General features: G+C 43.1%; 1 protein-coding gene across 2 annotated transcripts in view; it reads right to left on the reverse strand.

The window, feature by feature from the left end:
- Window positions 1-268: 268 nt before the first annotated feature.
- The window catches only part of LOC119433457 (ephrin-B2a-like), a 713,964-nt gene continuing 699,737 nt past the window's right edge, over window positions 269-14,495 (reverse strand). For both annotated transcript variants that reach the window (XM_037700666.2, XM_037700667.2), the window contains 3 exons: window positions 13,192-13,296; window positions 11,521-11,841; window positions 269-6,523 (listed from right to left, as the gene is read on the reverse strand). In XM_037700666.2, coding sequence (XP_037556594.1) covers window positions 6,375-6,523; window positions 11,521-11,841; window positions 13,192-13,296 — 575 coding nt within the window. In that variant the 3' untranslated portion in view covers window positions 269-6,374. The remainder of the gene's footprint in view (window positions 6,524-11,520; window positions 11,842-13,191; window positions 13,297-14,495) is intronic.

Here is a 14,495-nt window from a genome sequence, read left to right on the forward strand (position 1 = left end):
GCAATTCTGACTCCCCCTTCAACCACATTATAACGACGTTTTACTGCTGCACTTCTTTTCATTTAGTAAACACCGGATCCGAAGAAATCCTTCCTTCACACACACACACACACACACACACACACACACATATATATATATATATATGCATAAACACACACACACACGTGGGTCGTAACGGCAAAGTGAGTGAGCCGTTATGGGATACAGCGTGTGCCAGTCTTGCGCTGCTAGCACAGGGCTGGTCTGTAAACAAAAACCGAAGACATTTCACCAGGAAAAAAAGCTTTATTAACATCTTCCTTATTAGTTTGTGCTTATACAAACAAACAAAAGAAAAAAAGTCGGTATCACACGAGGAATTTGCAAAAAAAAAAAAAAAAGCGACCACGCAGACTGGCGCGCAGCCACTTTTTCAGACACGTCAAAACCAAGCAACGTGCAGTGCGTCTTAAACGCGTGTCACAATCTCTCTTTCCGTGCACGGCACAAAAAAAGAAACCCTTTCTTCACCCGCCTCCATGCGTGCAGCGGGTTTAAAGCTCACATGATCAGCGCACCTGCTGTACACACTCTTTGCCATTTCTGTACAGTTGTCGGGAAGTGAGAGAAACCGAGTAACTAAAATGCGCAGTAGACCACTCCCGCTCTTTCGATCCGCCTGCCATGCCGTATAAGGTGCAGTGGAACAGTGCGCGGCTAATCGGGTGCTTCGTACCACGCCGGACGCAGATGACGTAACGTGCCGTCACAGAACCACGTGACGCTGTTGCGTGATAAACAAAAGCTCGCTCGCAACCTTTCGGTTTGACTGTGGTACACCAATATGGCGGCCACGATGACGTCACAGTCACTGTGTCCGTAAGAGCACGGCGAGTATTGTGCCTGGCACTGCTTCGCTGCCGCGCCAATAACACTACCCGCTGTTGGTGGTAGCGGATACATAGTAGCTGACCTCCGGTCGGGGACGATTGAGATGCTAGGCGGTCTGGCATCGAAACCGAAAGTTTAGGCGTGGTCGGGACTGTTCCTATTCACTAACTTTCGATTTGAACAGTTTTTTTTTCATTATTTTACTGTGCCACAAAATAACATGATCAAGGATGAAGTGTACAGAAACTGTCGAGGGTTTTGTATTTTCTTTTTTCCACGAATCGAAATAGCAAGTACTAGCAAAGAAATTGGAGCTCTCAGATGCGCAAAGGAGAGTATCTGCTGTACATAAAGCCCTTGTTCAAGCTGTATAAATAAGAATGCACCGCAGGTAACAGCCAAGAGAAATAAATAGAGCCGGGATATTCAAGCCACTAAAACGTAGTATAAATGTTGATAGAATGCTCTTCAAAGTTGTACGATGCCATAATTTGAAAGGGTCAGGAAGCCACAATCATATTACTGAAGGAAGGACTTTGAGCCTTACTGAGAATAGCAGCTGGCTTTAGACGAAACAGTGCCAGCAGATTTAGATAAGGATGCATTCTAGCTGTGTGCTCTGGCTTACAACAGATACCTGGCTTTACAGGTAATTATAGTTCTAGTTATTTCCAATAACTCGTCCAATAATGAAATAAGAAATCAAGTACCGTAGAATGGCCAGCATTAGGCTAGCCGTGTAATGGTAACATGCTGTGAAACCAAGATGAAAATTAAGTATCTAAACCATTGCATATTTTGATGAAACAGAAGTAAAATGTTTCGTGAGAACAATAAGTTCAGTCTTCAAAGTTTTCCACACAGATGTCAATTTGACTACCATGTAAAATGGTTGTTCTCCAGTACTCAGACAGAAACACATACTATAAATTCAGTGTACTCGTGATAATAATTGTCAATGCACTGTCTGAATTCCAGGCAAACCCACGTACATAGAAGCTTCTGCCTAACACAGTGGCAGAACACAAACGGTGCATTTAACGTTAACGAATCTGGTCCCAAAATCTACAGTTCACACAGCGCTGTCACGTTGAAACCACAAGGAATTATTTGAACAGTACCTAAACATATGACTGCTTCCATCAATTCATTTGGCTCAGACGACTCGGTCTTGAATGCAAAAACAACAACCTTGACTACAAGTAAGGAAATGAAAGGTTGGCAGGACAAAAAAAAAAAAAAGAAGAAGTCCAGCGAGACAAACCATATCTTCTGCGAGAGAACATGCGCAAGTTGAAAAAGAAAGAAGATATATTAAATTAAAAAACGTATTCCTAGATACACTTTCAGATGGAGCGTATCGCTGACAATGTCATATGCTAGTGTCATACTCTGTTCTTGTTTTTATACAATTATATAACCAACACTCGTGCTGACACAAACGCACCATCAACAAAGCTCAACTTTCTCACCCCTCATTTGCTGATGGTGAAAGAACGAGTACGGCATGCTTCACTGTGGGGCACTAGTACTTGCGGTGTAGCACTCACCAAAGCATGTATAAGCAGAAGAGACTAAACACTCAGAAACTGTAACAAACCTCACAACAGCTGCTTTAAAAAGCAGCAACACGCACGGAATGGCTGCTTCACTTGCACAGTTAGATGTTCAAGGTAGAATTTCCATTCAGTGAATCCTTACATAAATGACACAGGGAAAGTGTCAAGCTTTTAAGCCCCGTATTGAGATGACAGTCTTACACATACTTTCAGCAACAGCATTTGTGCACAAAGTAAAAGATACAGCCTCGTATTGATAACTAATACCAATACAGAATGCAACTTCAAAGCTTTCGGTTATTCATCATGTCTCTTCCTGCAGAAAGACATCTATATTCTGTAAAAAAATTATTCCATTTAAGAGATTGCTAGCATGTCAGTGCATACCTGTTTCCCTAAAGGGAAATACCAGGAACTTCACAAGACTCTCAACAAACTAGCAACATGGCTTTAGCAGAAGTGGCCACAGTGAAGCTTGCCGCATCGAGATCTGGAGGAAGCTGCCACTCAGTCATACACACATACACATTCACTTCTCTCTGCACACACAGTACACTCAAAAGCACGCTGGCACAGGTGTTCCCAAGGCGCAAGGAACACGGGAAAGTTTCAAAATGAATATATTAACATCGCACAAGGATCTCAGGGCAAAATCACCACACTAGCTTTTCCCCCCCACTCAAGTTCATCTTACTAAGAAACGAAACTCCAGAAAAGCATGGCTGCTAATGTATTTGGCTTTTAGAAAACAAAAACGGTGTCACATTAATGGCATAAAAAAATCACCAGTTTAGTCAGAACTTGATTACTAATAAATCAGATTGAGCTGGCATGTCCTGCTGTTCATTCCTAGAAAAGAAGTCACGACGGAGCAGACTGTTATGTGCAATCACAAACTTGCACAAAGTCATACTACCATGGTTACATGTGCTCATCTCTCTGAAAGAGATAGTTTACACATAACAGACTGAAAGCTGACAGACCAACCCAAATAGTTCAAGCACCAATTCTTAAAGAGCTTCTTAGAACCAAGACTGTGATTGAATTTGGCTATGTTGCATGGTTGCTAAAATATAACTGCCAACATCACTGCAAGTGCAGATGTAGCAGAGGTTACTTAAAATGTGAATTTGCAACTGCAAAAACTACTAATCAATGGCAGGCGTGAAATATGCAAATAGTAGTATGCCAAGAGCTTTCACACATTTCCATTGATTGTTTAGGGGAAATACCTACAGTAATGTAAGTAGTTTGGTAAAGAGCAAGTATACCATTCCCATAAGAACTGCCATATTTAATGAAATTTCATGCCTGCAAACCGCTGTGTGCCATGTTACATGACATGCCACACATGAATGCCGAAAAGCCACTGACTAGGTGCAAGCTTATTTTTGCCTCAAAGTTTTATGTAACACACGATTGCAGCTCACGTGCCCTGAACATTAGTGCTTAAATGTTCAGGCAATTGCATCCAAGTGATGCCAGATACTACTGAAATCAGACATACTTCAAATGAGGGCTACCCAAGTGAATGTTGTGCTGGAAATTAAAACAATCGTCATAAGGACGATCTTGCTGAATCTCTTTATCTTCAGTTTTTATCTTTATCAACCACGCATTGTGACTTATAAGTGATGGCCCAACAGTTTAGGGAGCAGAGTTTCTCAGTCAGTGCATCTGTAGACAGGGAAACACCTTAAAAGATCACCAAGGTTTGCCTACCTAACCTACACAGTGCATTTACACAACTTCACCAAGCAGTCAGTGGTGGTCCACGAAGCACAGTTAAGCCACATTTCAGCAATACTATGTGGTGAACATGCATTAACTGTAGCCAGTGACAGTACACAAATATGAGGAATGGAAAAGGCTTGCTTGCCTCTTCATGTGAAGTGTATCGTTTTCCAGGCTGAGGAAAGGACAATTTAAGAGGGAAGGGTTGGCAAGAAGTGACAGCTGCTACATCCCTAAAAATTCCATTTCCAATATTTAGATTCACGAAATAAAATAAGAGAGTACTCCTAAGGTGGTATCTTCTTGAACATCTTGTAACTTGTAATCAAATATTATAGAGCAACATAGGATCGAATAGGAAAGTCAGGTTGATCAAGTGTAGCATGAATACATTAGCCACCATTTCAAAAACCTACCCAATAGGCTGCGTGATCCTACCTTGAACTCTTTACAATCAGACAAATTATTTAGCTGGGATGAAATCTAAATGCACAGCTGGTGGCGCTGTCAGAGACCCCATCTCGCCAGAAAAAAATAAATATTGTTATGAAAGCCAATAGGACCATCTAAGTCAAAAAGCTCTGCTGCTACTGGTGCTGCCATTTCAATGCGTGTAAGGCACTTTGCAAACATGAAAAATATGCACTTTCTGTAAAATGCGATTACTGGCTAGCTACCAGTAGTCCACTACGACTACTTTTGGCACTGCACTTCAAAGATTAACACAAGAATGGTCCACTTTCATAGAGATTCTATGTTATAGCACACGCAGCATCGCGTCAGTAGAGCTCTGTCTTCAGGCAACCTATGAACTAGTCATGCAAACAATGCACGCTACACAAGTCGTTTCAAGCAGGTATGAAATCAGTTGTGCGAAAGTGCCCGATTTTGAGGCTGTAATGTACATACAGAACTCCTGCCCAACAGTAAAGTGCAGTGACAGGGGCATGAAGGTTGGCATAGAGATGCATGTAGCACGAAACACTGTAAACTGAAAACTCTGCTCCCTGCAACTTTGGTGCTTCATTTTATCTAAGCAGAAAAATTTTGCCCTTTTTCCTAACCTGCAAACCTTGCGCCTTAAATGCATTGTAACTTTACATCATACAGTTTAGAGCTGGCACCTTCCAAAAGTCACTAACTTAGCTTTATGCCTTCTTCAATAACTGCTTTCGGACTTAATCCATTTAGCTTACCGTTCAGCATTCACGCCCTTCTTGAAGTATAAAACAAATTATGAATGCGATAGTCTTTCTCACTCACTCAGTTCACTAACACGAGTTTCACTATGTGCAGATGTATACCAAAAATTGACACCAAGTGCTAACTGCCACTGGAAATTGTGAGACGGTGCTCCACGCTAGCGACTCCACTTTTGCTTTTCCACACAGGAATGAAATGCCATCTCAGTTTTGAAGCCGCCATCCGCTGGCTTGGACGGGCATGCACTGAAGACCTCTTTTGCTCCTCCCAAAGTCGACAAGGCAAAACGAGTACTGCAGTAGCACAATCGCCCGCAGAACACGTTTAGGCATTGTGGGTCACAACCCAGAATCAGCAGAGCGAGATAAAGTGCTGACAGACCTGCCAGATACATAGGCCGCGACAGGGAAAAGGAAAAGAGAAAGGAATAAAAACAAATCAGAAGTCAATTTTTCCTTAGACAAGACATGAAATGGCCACTAAGTAGAGGGCGCCGCAGGGAGAACACCACTGTTCTGGGGTCACAGGTGTCGCCGTCTGCCAGCACAGGACACAACACTGTCAAGTTGCCAAAGACCAGTCTGAAAATGTTCGGCGCATCACACTGCACACAACACTGGCATCCACGCAGGCGTGCCACCACTCTTGTTCCCATAAACACAAGAAAACACATTGACCAGATGATGTCGACGACCATAGATGGTACTTCAGTGCTTGAAAGTCCTAGCCTGTAGTCCCACAGCGCCATGAAAGCGCAATCACGGGTGCAGACGTTTCAACCTAACACAATAAAGAACGTTCGAAACAGAACAGTCTTCTCGGTGCACAGCACACAATGTGGACAATGCAGCATTCAGCAGCACATGCCACTTGTAACCAGGTGACTGCTGTTGTCTGCTAGTCTGCCAGCTCACTAATTTTGTCCATTAGTGGCAGTGGCTGAGCAGATGGTTGATCTAAACATTCACAACGTGGTGTGGACAGCGACGCAAGGTGGCGACTGTTTCATCTTGTTCTTGTCAGGATAACATTGAAGTGCACAGCCAGCAGTGTGGTCAGTGGAACAGCCCACCGTACTGAGACCAGTGACGAGGCCCTGTTCACAAGCTCCTCGTTCTTGGCTCTCGTTTCGTTTGGCAGCTTGTCTCGGTTTTCTGCAGAAAAGCAGAGAAAGAACAGTTAGCTCTGTCATCTCTGATAAGACAATTTGAGGTAGATCACTTATCTAACAACAAGTGTTTCTGTAAGGAGAATGTGTTCACCAAATACAATGCAGCACAAATCAAGACAATTTTTTCAGAAACGCATCATTCACATCGGTGTACTTCAGCACCTACCTGATAATTGCTAATGGATGGATTATTTGCTGTAATTCCCTACAATTAAGATGATGTGTGTGCTAAGTGCACCTACAGTGTTTTGCCTTGTGCACATTTCCAGTACTGCAATTCAAAACAGTATCCGATGAGCAGATGTGCCCTGCAGTGCCCTACACTAAGCAGAACTTATTTCAACTGTTAACATGCGAGCTTGAAGTTATTGCAAAAGAAGTAGACAGCAACAACCAAAAGTCGTTTTAGATTCTATTTAGCTTTCTTTGTAAGAAAATGGTTCATCATTAGCAGTGATAACGAAGGGCCTACACATCCTTTTTTGAGTTCCGCAGCGATACTGTGGTACCGATTATGTTGATCTGTTGTCACAAATCCTGCGGTAGTGCTGGAGTCGACAGGGACTTGTCTTGGAGCCCTCACATCTCCTTTCGTGCTCCACATATGTAACAAACCACTTGACTGATATTGTGGACCTTCTTGAACTTCTCAACAGGAAGTCCTGGGGCACTTCAGTACCACCAATGCTGCAATTATATAAAGCACTATTTTTGTGCTTCCTGCGATGCAGCTTACTTGTACTAGGAAATACTTGCGCTACAAATATTCCCAGATTCAGCAGTGTGAAAGCCCAAGCAATCGAAACATGTCTTAGTTTCGCAAGAATTAAATCTTCAATTACGACAGTGGCCATTGCCAAAGATTATCCTATTGCAGTCTATATCACAACTGATGCACTGAGAGCACACATTCAGCATCTGACTCAGCTTCCCTCGTGCCATCTTGCTTGCATACCACCAATGAGGCCACATTCAGCATTTGCCAAAACCATCACAAGCATTAGGCAAACTTGCCAACACAATTAACGCCTGCTACATGACTGTCAGCACCATTGTGGTGTCTGCACTAGTTTCAAATATAACTGGGGCGCTGTTCCAAGCTTTAGGCAAGCAAGCTTGCAACCTCTTTACAAATTACACAGAACCCGGCAACATGTCTACACAGATGGCTTATCTGAAACTCAACAGCTCTGCGACTGCAGCCATCATCCCAGCGAAATCTGAAGAAATCAAGTTCAAGACATCATGTATGACCACATTGGTGGCTTCAGAGCTTGTTGCACTTGAATTACTTAATCAGGAGCCACCACAACAATGGACAGTTATCCGCAACTTCAAGGCAGCTATTTAAAGCCTGTAAAATGGAATGTGCCATGGACCCAATGAGCAACTTGTCTTAGAAATATGACAGACCTATCATCGCTGTGATGACAAGGTACATGACATAATTTTTCAATGTTCCGGGACAGAGCAATATCGATAGAAATGACTATGCCGATGAAGCACCCTCATCAGCACATGAGAGCAGTCACTGTGAATTGATTTCGCTTTCGCGAAGTAACACTGTCATGAGGCTGTGTACAATGTCCCTGTAAATGTACATATCTCCTGTCATAACATTTTCACCGTGCGCTGTTTACGTTCGTTGTCTCCAGATATCCAGCTACATCAACCATCTGGTTTACCACGACACGAACAGACCATGCATCATTTGTGGCGCAGAATTGTATTCCTATGCCTAATTCTTACACCTTGCTCAATGAAATGACCAACAAGCCCACGTATGACACATGCAGTTGTGGTGAGAAACTCCCACAAATTATGTGGGAGCTAACACAAATTATGTGTTAGCCCATGCTGTAGTGCCCAGAGTGTAGTGATGTCCACAGTACTCTACCGACTAGATAATCGTCCATATTCAGAACAAAAAGTTCTAGGCCAGTGCTCGCACAGAAACCCCACGCAGAAGGCTCGTGCTACTCAGGTTCCTGAAGTCTACGAACCTTCATGATAGATTATAAAAGCACCCTGCAATACCATTGCATAGTGAGCACGGATACTTTGTTCATGCTTGCACCTCTCTCCTTTATCGCTACCTTTCTCTTTTTGTCTCCTTAGTCCTTACTCCTTTGCAGGGTAGCCAACCGAAACTACCTCTGGTTAACTTCCCTGACTTTCTATGCATCCTTTCTTTCTTTTTCTGTGGTAGTGTTTTGCTTATCTGGGTTATCTTATGAAGAAATTCCCAAAAGTCACTAAGCTACATCTTCGCTCACATTAAAGCAAAAGGTGATTGCTTTCCATTTATTAACAATAAACCAGTGCCCAAGAGACCCTGTCAAAATCTAGAACTTTACTGAGAGCTGGTGTGGGAAAATCAAGGTGGCACTTTCACTCGGTCATGGTTACTGCATTTTTTTCTACCTTGTATCTCCTCTGCTCTACATAAGAGCAACCTATTATATATTCCAGAGCAATAATCTACCAATCCTGCATACCTGAACATTCTTCTCCTGTGTCTTTTCAACTCTTTGAGACATCCATCACCTTTGCCCTACAGTACCGCTCATTCCTTGCCATTAATCTGTTCTATTTATTGACCTTATTCCTCCCACCTGAACGCAGCAATCACTCTAACTTTCCCTTGAGGGCTGTGGTAAAAATGTTTGTTGCTATCTCAACAGGCATTCAGCACCTGTCATGTAAATCGAGGTGCTCATGAAGTTGGTATGAAACATATTGAAGCAAGAAAATTACCACTGAGCGCATAACAAGCATGTGCAAGTGATGTGGTTGTTCTCTGTTTGAAGAGCAAAAACTGTTTCGCAGAGCTCCATGGGAAGTTCAGGAAATCCTTCTGTATGTCTGCACCCGACTTTAGCACTAAGCTACACAAGAAATCCACACGGATGCTTCAGAAAGAAAGTTAAAGAAACATTTGTCCTGATCTGGGGATTAAACACAGAACTGACACTTGTCTGGGGTGGTTGCTCTGCCATCTGAGCTAACCATGAGGCTAGCAGATCGCGCAGTGAGGCTGAATTACTCCAAACACAGGGAGACTGAATATGACAAATCAGTTCTGCGAAGACCCGCAGGGTGGAGAAAGGTTCATGAACTTCTCTAAACCTTGCGAGCTTCTGCAGAATTGATTTACCCCATCCTATCATGGCTATATCGAGTGCTGACAAACTACTACTTAGTTCCTATAGGATTCTCGTTACTCTTATTACCTTCCCACTTTCTGTTTTGGATAGCAAACTAGATTTGTTGTTCTGATTGACTTACGACTTCCATGTCTTTGTTCCTATATTTCATCTCTATCTCAATTCTTTTTATTTGGTGGTGTTTTCTTAGCGTGGCTCAGCATTGTGCTTTAGGAATATTCTGCTGAAACCAACTTCCGGGAATAAAAAAGCTCATAATATTAAACAAAGAACAGTGAAAAGGGGCTAATTTATCACCATCTTGCATGAAGGGCATATTGAGCACAAATATGGATGAAACAGTGAGACCCAACGAGAGGAACACACGGGACAACAGGTATAACATGATTTTTCTGCAATCAAAATACTTGGTCAGTGATCATGTCCCAATAAACAGAAATGTGCTTTGGTAAGCTCTATAGAATTTCCTTCCTAACTAATTTGATTTTACTTGCACATTCTTGCAAACACTACTATATGGGCATCCACAGACGTCATATTGTTCTTGAAGTCCTAAAAAAATACACTCAGTTTAAATAGTGTTTCTATTTCAATGTGGGAATGAACTTCTATTATCGGGTATATATAGCGATGCTTCTTTGGGTTAGATTTGCTTTTCATCTTCTTCATACTTTCTTTTTTTCTGTGGATTTTGTGTGCTGCTTCTTAACTGTGTCTTGAGACAGCTAGCTGTCTCTGATGTAACTTACCTCCCTGTTTCATCAATAGTCACTAAACAAACAGCTGTGCGCTGTTGTCTATGCATTTTTTCCACTGTGTTCTCCCACATTTGCACTCAATATGTCCTTGGTTCAACATAATGGAGAGTTTTAGCGTCTCCGGTATTCCTCTATACGCAATGGTGTTTGCATAATGCTGAGTTACTGGCGAGTTGCACAGCAGCAACAACGCTGGTAGCGGCATCTTGTGACGATTCGTCTAACCCCAATGTTGTATAGACCCGTTTTCATGTTCCACGAGTGTTTGTGAAAAAAACTACACAACACTTAAACGGGCAACGTGCTCACGATTACGCCGCTGCCAAAAATTTACACCAGCAGCAAAGTAGAATATGCTTGGCTACTGAAATAATAGTTCTATGTTTAGTTGATCTCTGCACCACCAGATGGTGCAACCAACTCAGCCGCACATGGATACGCCTTCGGTAACTCGGTAATCCGCAAAACGGCATGAAGTATGAGGACAAACTAAAGCTCTATTAACCCTTTCAGATGCTATGTACACAATTGTGTACACCAAGATAGTGCATCAACAGCAAAAGCATTGATTAAAGTAAGGAAATTTAAAATGTGTCCCGTGAAACTTTAAATGCTTCTGATTGAAACAGTGCTTCAAGTTTGAATTACATAGCCAAATTGTTTTAGTAAAACTAGTATGAAGGTAGATGGTTGGGTATTTTGCTTGGTATGAGCATGTAATTGCATGTAGTGGGTTCACTTCTTTCATTGTTTCACGCAATGTATTGTGCAAGTCATTATTTTCGAGTGGCTGGATAGGTGCTTTTCAAGACTGGCAGACATGAAATAATTGATGCCCGCACATCTGACGTTCCTGCAGTGAGTTTTCAGATGGAGTCCACATTCTGTAAACTTGACAAAGCTCACTAAAGAACTGAAAACTCTTAATCTATCCTGCAGCTGTAAGCTTTTTTTTTATGATTCTGAAGATGTGAGAAATGTGGTGAAGGTCAATCAACACAACTAATTGGTGTCTGAAAGGGTTAACGAACTGCATCAGTGGTGCGAGCACGCACCTGTGGTCTTCTTGGAAGACTGCTTGCCATCCGCCACGGGCACGTCGTACGTCTTGATGGGCCTATGCGGCGGCGGTCGAGGTGGGAACACGGGCCACCGCCGCGGAGGAGGCAGCGGAGACTCCTCAGGCACTGCCGTGGGCGGCAGCCACGGGGCCCGCGGTCGGGCCGCCGGCCCAGCGGGCAGCGCCGGACGCGTCGCGTTGGTCGCCCACGGCCGCCGCCGATCCGAGGGCAGCTCGTCGCGGGGAACTGAGGACGGCACGACCGGCGGCAGCGCCGTGCTTGTCGTCGTTGAGCGCGGCCGGGATGCCGTCGTGCCTGCGTGGTGAGGAAACAGAAGGTGTTAAAGCGAATACGTTTTCATGGCCGGAATTTAACCACCAATATAAAGGTGTCGATGGAAATTGTTCCTGCTCTCGCACAATTGAGTATGCAGAGCGCGTTCCTTGCTGAACGCAGATTGTTAAAGCTCTTTGAGAAACCAGTGCCCGTGAGATTTGGGGCGTCTTAACGTTTAGATTCTGTGGTGGAACGCTCAGGAAAGACAGCCCTCCCTCTTATCCAACCACCCTCTCTCCCTGTGGCGGCTGCGGGAGAGAAGGATGGCAGTCGCCTTCCACGCCGGCGCTCGCACCACTGGAGATAATGCACACATGATGAATCGGCTTATATGTAAAGCCACCTGTACCATCACTAAATATGTGCAGGTTTAACAGGTCTGTTCTCTACGAAATTACCAAATGAAATAACAAATGCTACCTGAATATCCTCACTACAACAATCGTACGCCTTCAAACGCATCATTCCTCCAATAAACCGAATATCTTTCTACAAATATTCGGCTATTCACTTACACTGACAATCATCGTCGATGATAATAATACGCATTTATTCTCAGCTGAGGCTCAATTAACGGTCCAATCTTACAAGACTTGTGGTCGAACAGGATGCGTCAGACACTTGCTTCTATTGAAAACATTTTAGTTACCTGGCACTACGCGCGCTGTATCACTGGATGTAGGTGAGCCTGTACTTGGCTACATGTCCCTGCGACGATTGCAGTATTGTGCCAAGAGTTACTGACGCCAACCGCTTAAGTTTCGTCGGAAAAGCTAGCGTCTATTGAGCCGCGCGGTGCATATTCTTTCCAGTGTTTGAAAGGCAGAGATGAGGTTAATAATATTACTATTTGGTTTCCAGATATTACACATTTACTACAAGCTTTTTACAAAATTTGCATCTGGACATTATGAAAACCACATTGACGTATGTCTCCTGTACCTCCGTCTTGTATGCTTTTCTCAGTTTTAGCTCAGGCACTCACTGACTTTCCACGAACAAAGTTAAGGAGGAAAAGCGAAGGGGTGGTGGCTTATTTCGGTCAATCTTATCCTTCACCTCACCCCTCTCCTGGAATGTCAAACATCTTAGGCATGCTGCACGTTCTCACAGATCACTGTCTAATCCTTCGTACATATCATTTGCATTGTTGCGGCACAATATCCCTAATAGGATGTAGTACGGAGAAGCTTTAAAAAATGGCATAATACGACGCAGTCATGAAAATGTAAGAATTGGAACAATGGTGGGACGTTATCAGGTGAGGCAGGATACGTTGGGGTGCAGGCATGTGCGTGAGAGAGAAGCAAAGCGAAGCAGTTTACTCACTCTTGCTGGGGTCGCAGCAGACCTTGAAGATGACCTTCATGTTGTGGGTGGCGCATCGTCCGCCGATGCGCTGGTGCAGGCCCTCTGCACTTCCCGTCGAGGTCGCTGCAGTGAGGTCAGAGTTTGAGTCAAGGCAAGCTCAATGCATCAACTACAGAACTTGCCGAAGCAGTGCCTTCTGGCTGTTAACACAGTGGTTCTTTTAGTGTGTGCTAAACGAGAGCACTAAGGTGATGGTACAAGGATCTCAATTCTACTTTCATAAAAAAGAACTGAAGCCACTGAATCAAGGGCTACGCTGCAATTTTAGTTTATTAATGTTTTCTTTTTTTTTCTGCATCCCTCGTACTTCCTAGGAATCGAACCACCTTCCCCCAAGTGCCGTAATCATCACCGACAACAAACGTTTTCATGCAACATTAGCTAACATTGTTTAATCAGGTGTATCTTTATTCTATTATCACAACTCACGCACTTGTTATTTTTTTGTGCTATAGCTTTGTAACCATTCCCCTCTTTAATGACATATGTACCTGAGAGTACTTCCAGAAAATATATAAGTAATTTTTTTAGGTAAGTGATAATTTATTCCTTTCACATAACCTAAAGTGCCTAGGCATTGTAAGGGTTCTTGATTATATACAAACTTAATCACACATGCATACGACAAATTTACCATACTAACGATGTGTACACGAAAAGAAAAATTAGTTCTGAATGTAGGCTATGGCAGTGAGAACAAAAGAAACGAAAGGATTTCAGGACAAGTGAGCCTCAGAGTTTACGTTTATGGCATAAGATCCTCTATGCTTATATTTTGTAATGTTGAAGTTCTATGCGATTATTACTGGTCGATTGAGATGTACGTTTTGTTTACAGCGATGTGCTATTGCACTGTGAAATGTAAGTGCAAACTTTTGTATTTCCAAAGTTAATCAGATATGTATTGGACCAGGAACTAGCCATCCAGGATACTGGTCTAACTAGCGTTACATTACTTTCAGTTTATGTGTCAATAATAAACGCCCAATTGAACTGTGATGATGACGGTTCAGGGTCAAAAATTGCACCCAAAAGCATGTGGCACACTTAAGAGTGCTAAAAGACACCAGAAGCCACTCGCAGCAGCCTTGAGGTGCTAACAATTACACTCCAAGGGTATTAGGGATGACACAGTAAGGGCTGATACAGTAGGGTTGCTTGCTCCCTTAGGGATATAAACACCCTTATTAGCGCTGGCACAGCGATTTTGCTCTCTTAAAGTGGCCCAGGAAGGCTACTCCCTTAAGGGTATAAACATACTA

The sequence above is a fragment of the Dermacentor silvarum genome, chromosome 11 (genome assembly GCF_013339745.2).
Source record: "Dermacentor silvarum isolate Dsil-2018 chromosome 11, BIME_Dsil_1.4, whole genome shotgun sequence".
NCBI classification, from domain to species: Eukaryota; Metazoa; Arthropoda; class Arachnida; order Ixodida; family Ixodidae; genus Dermacentor; species Dermacentor silvarum.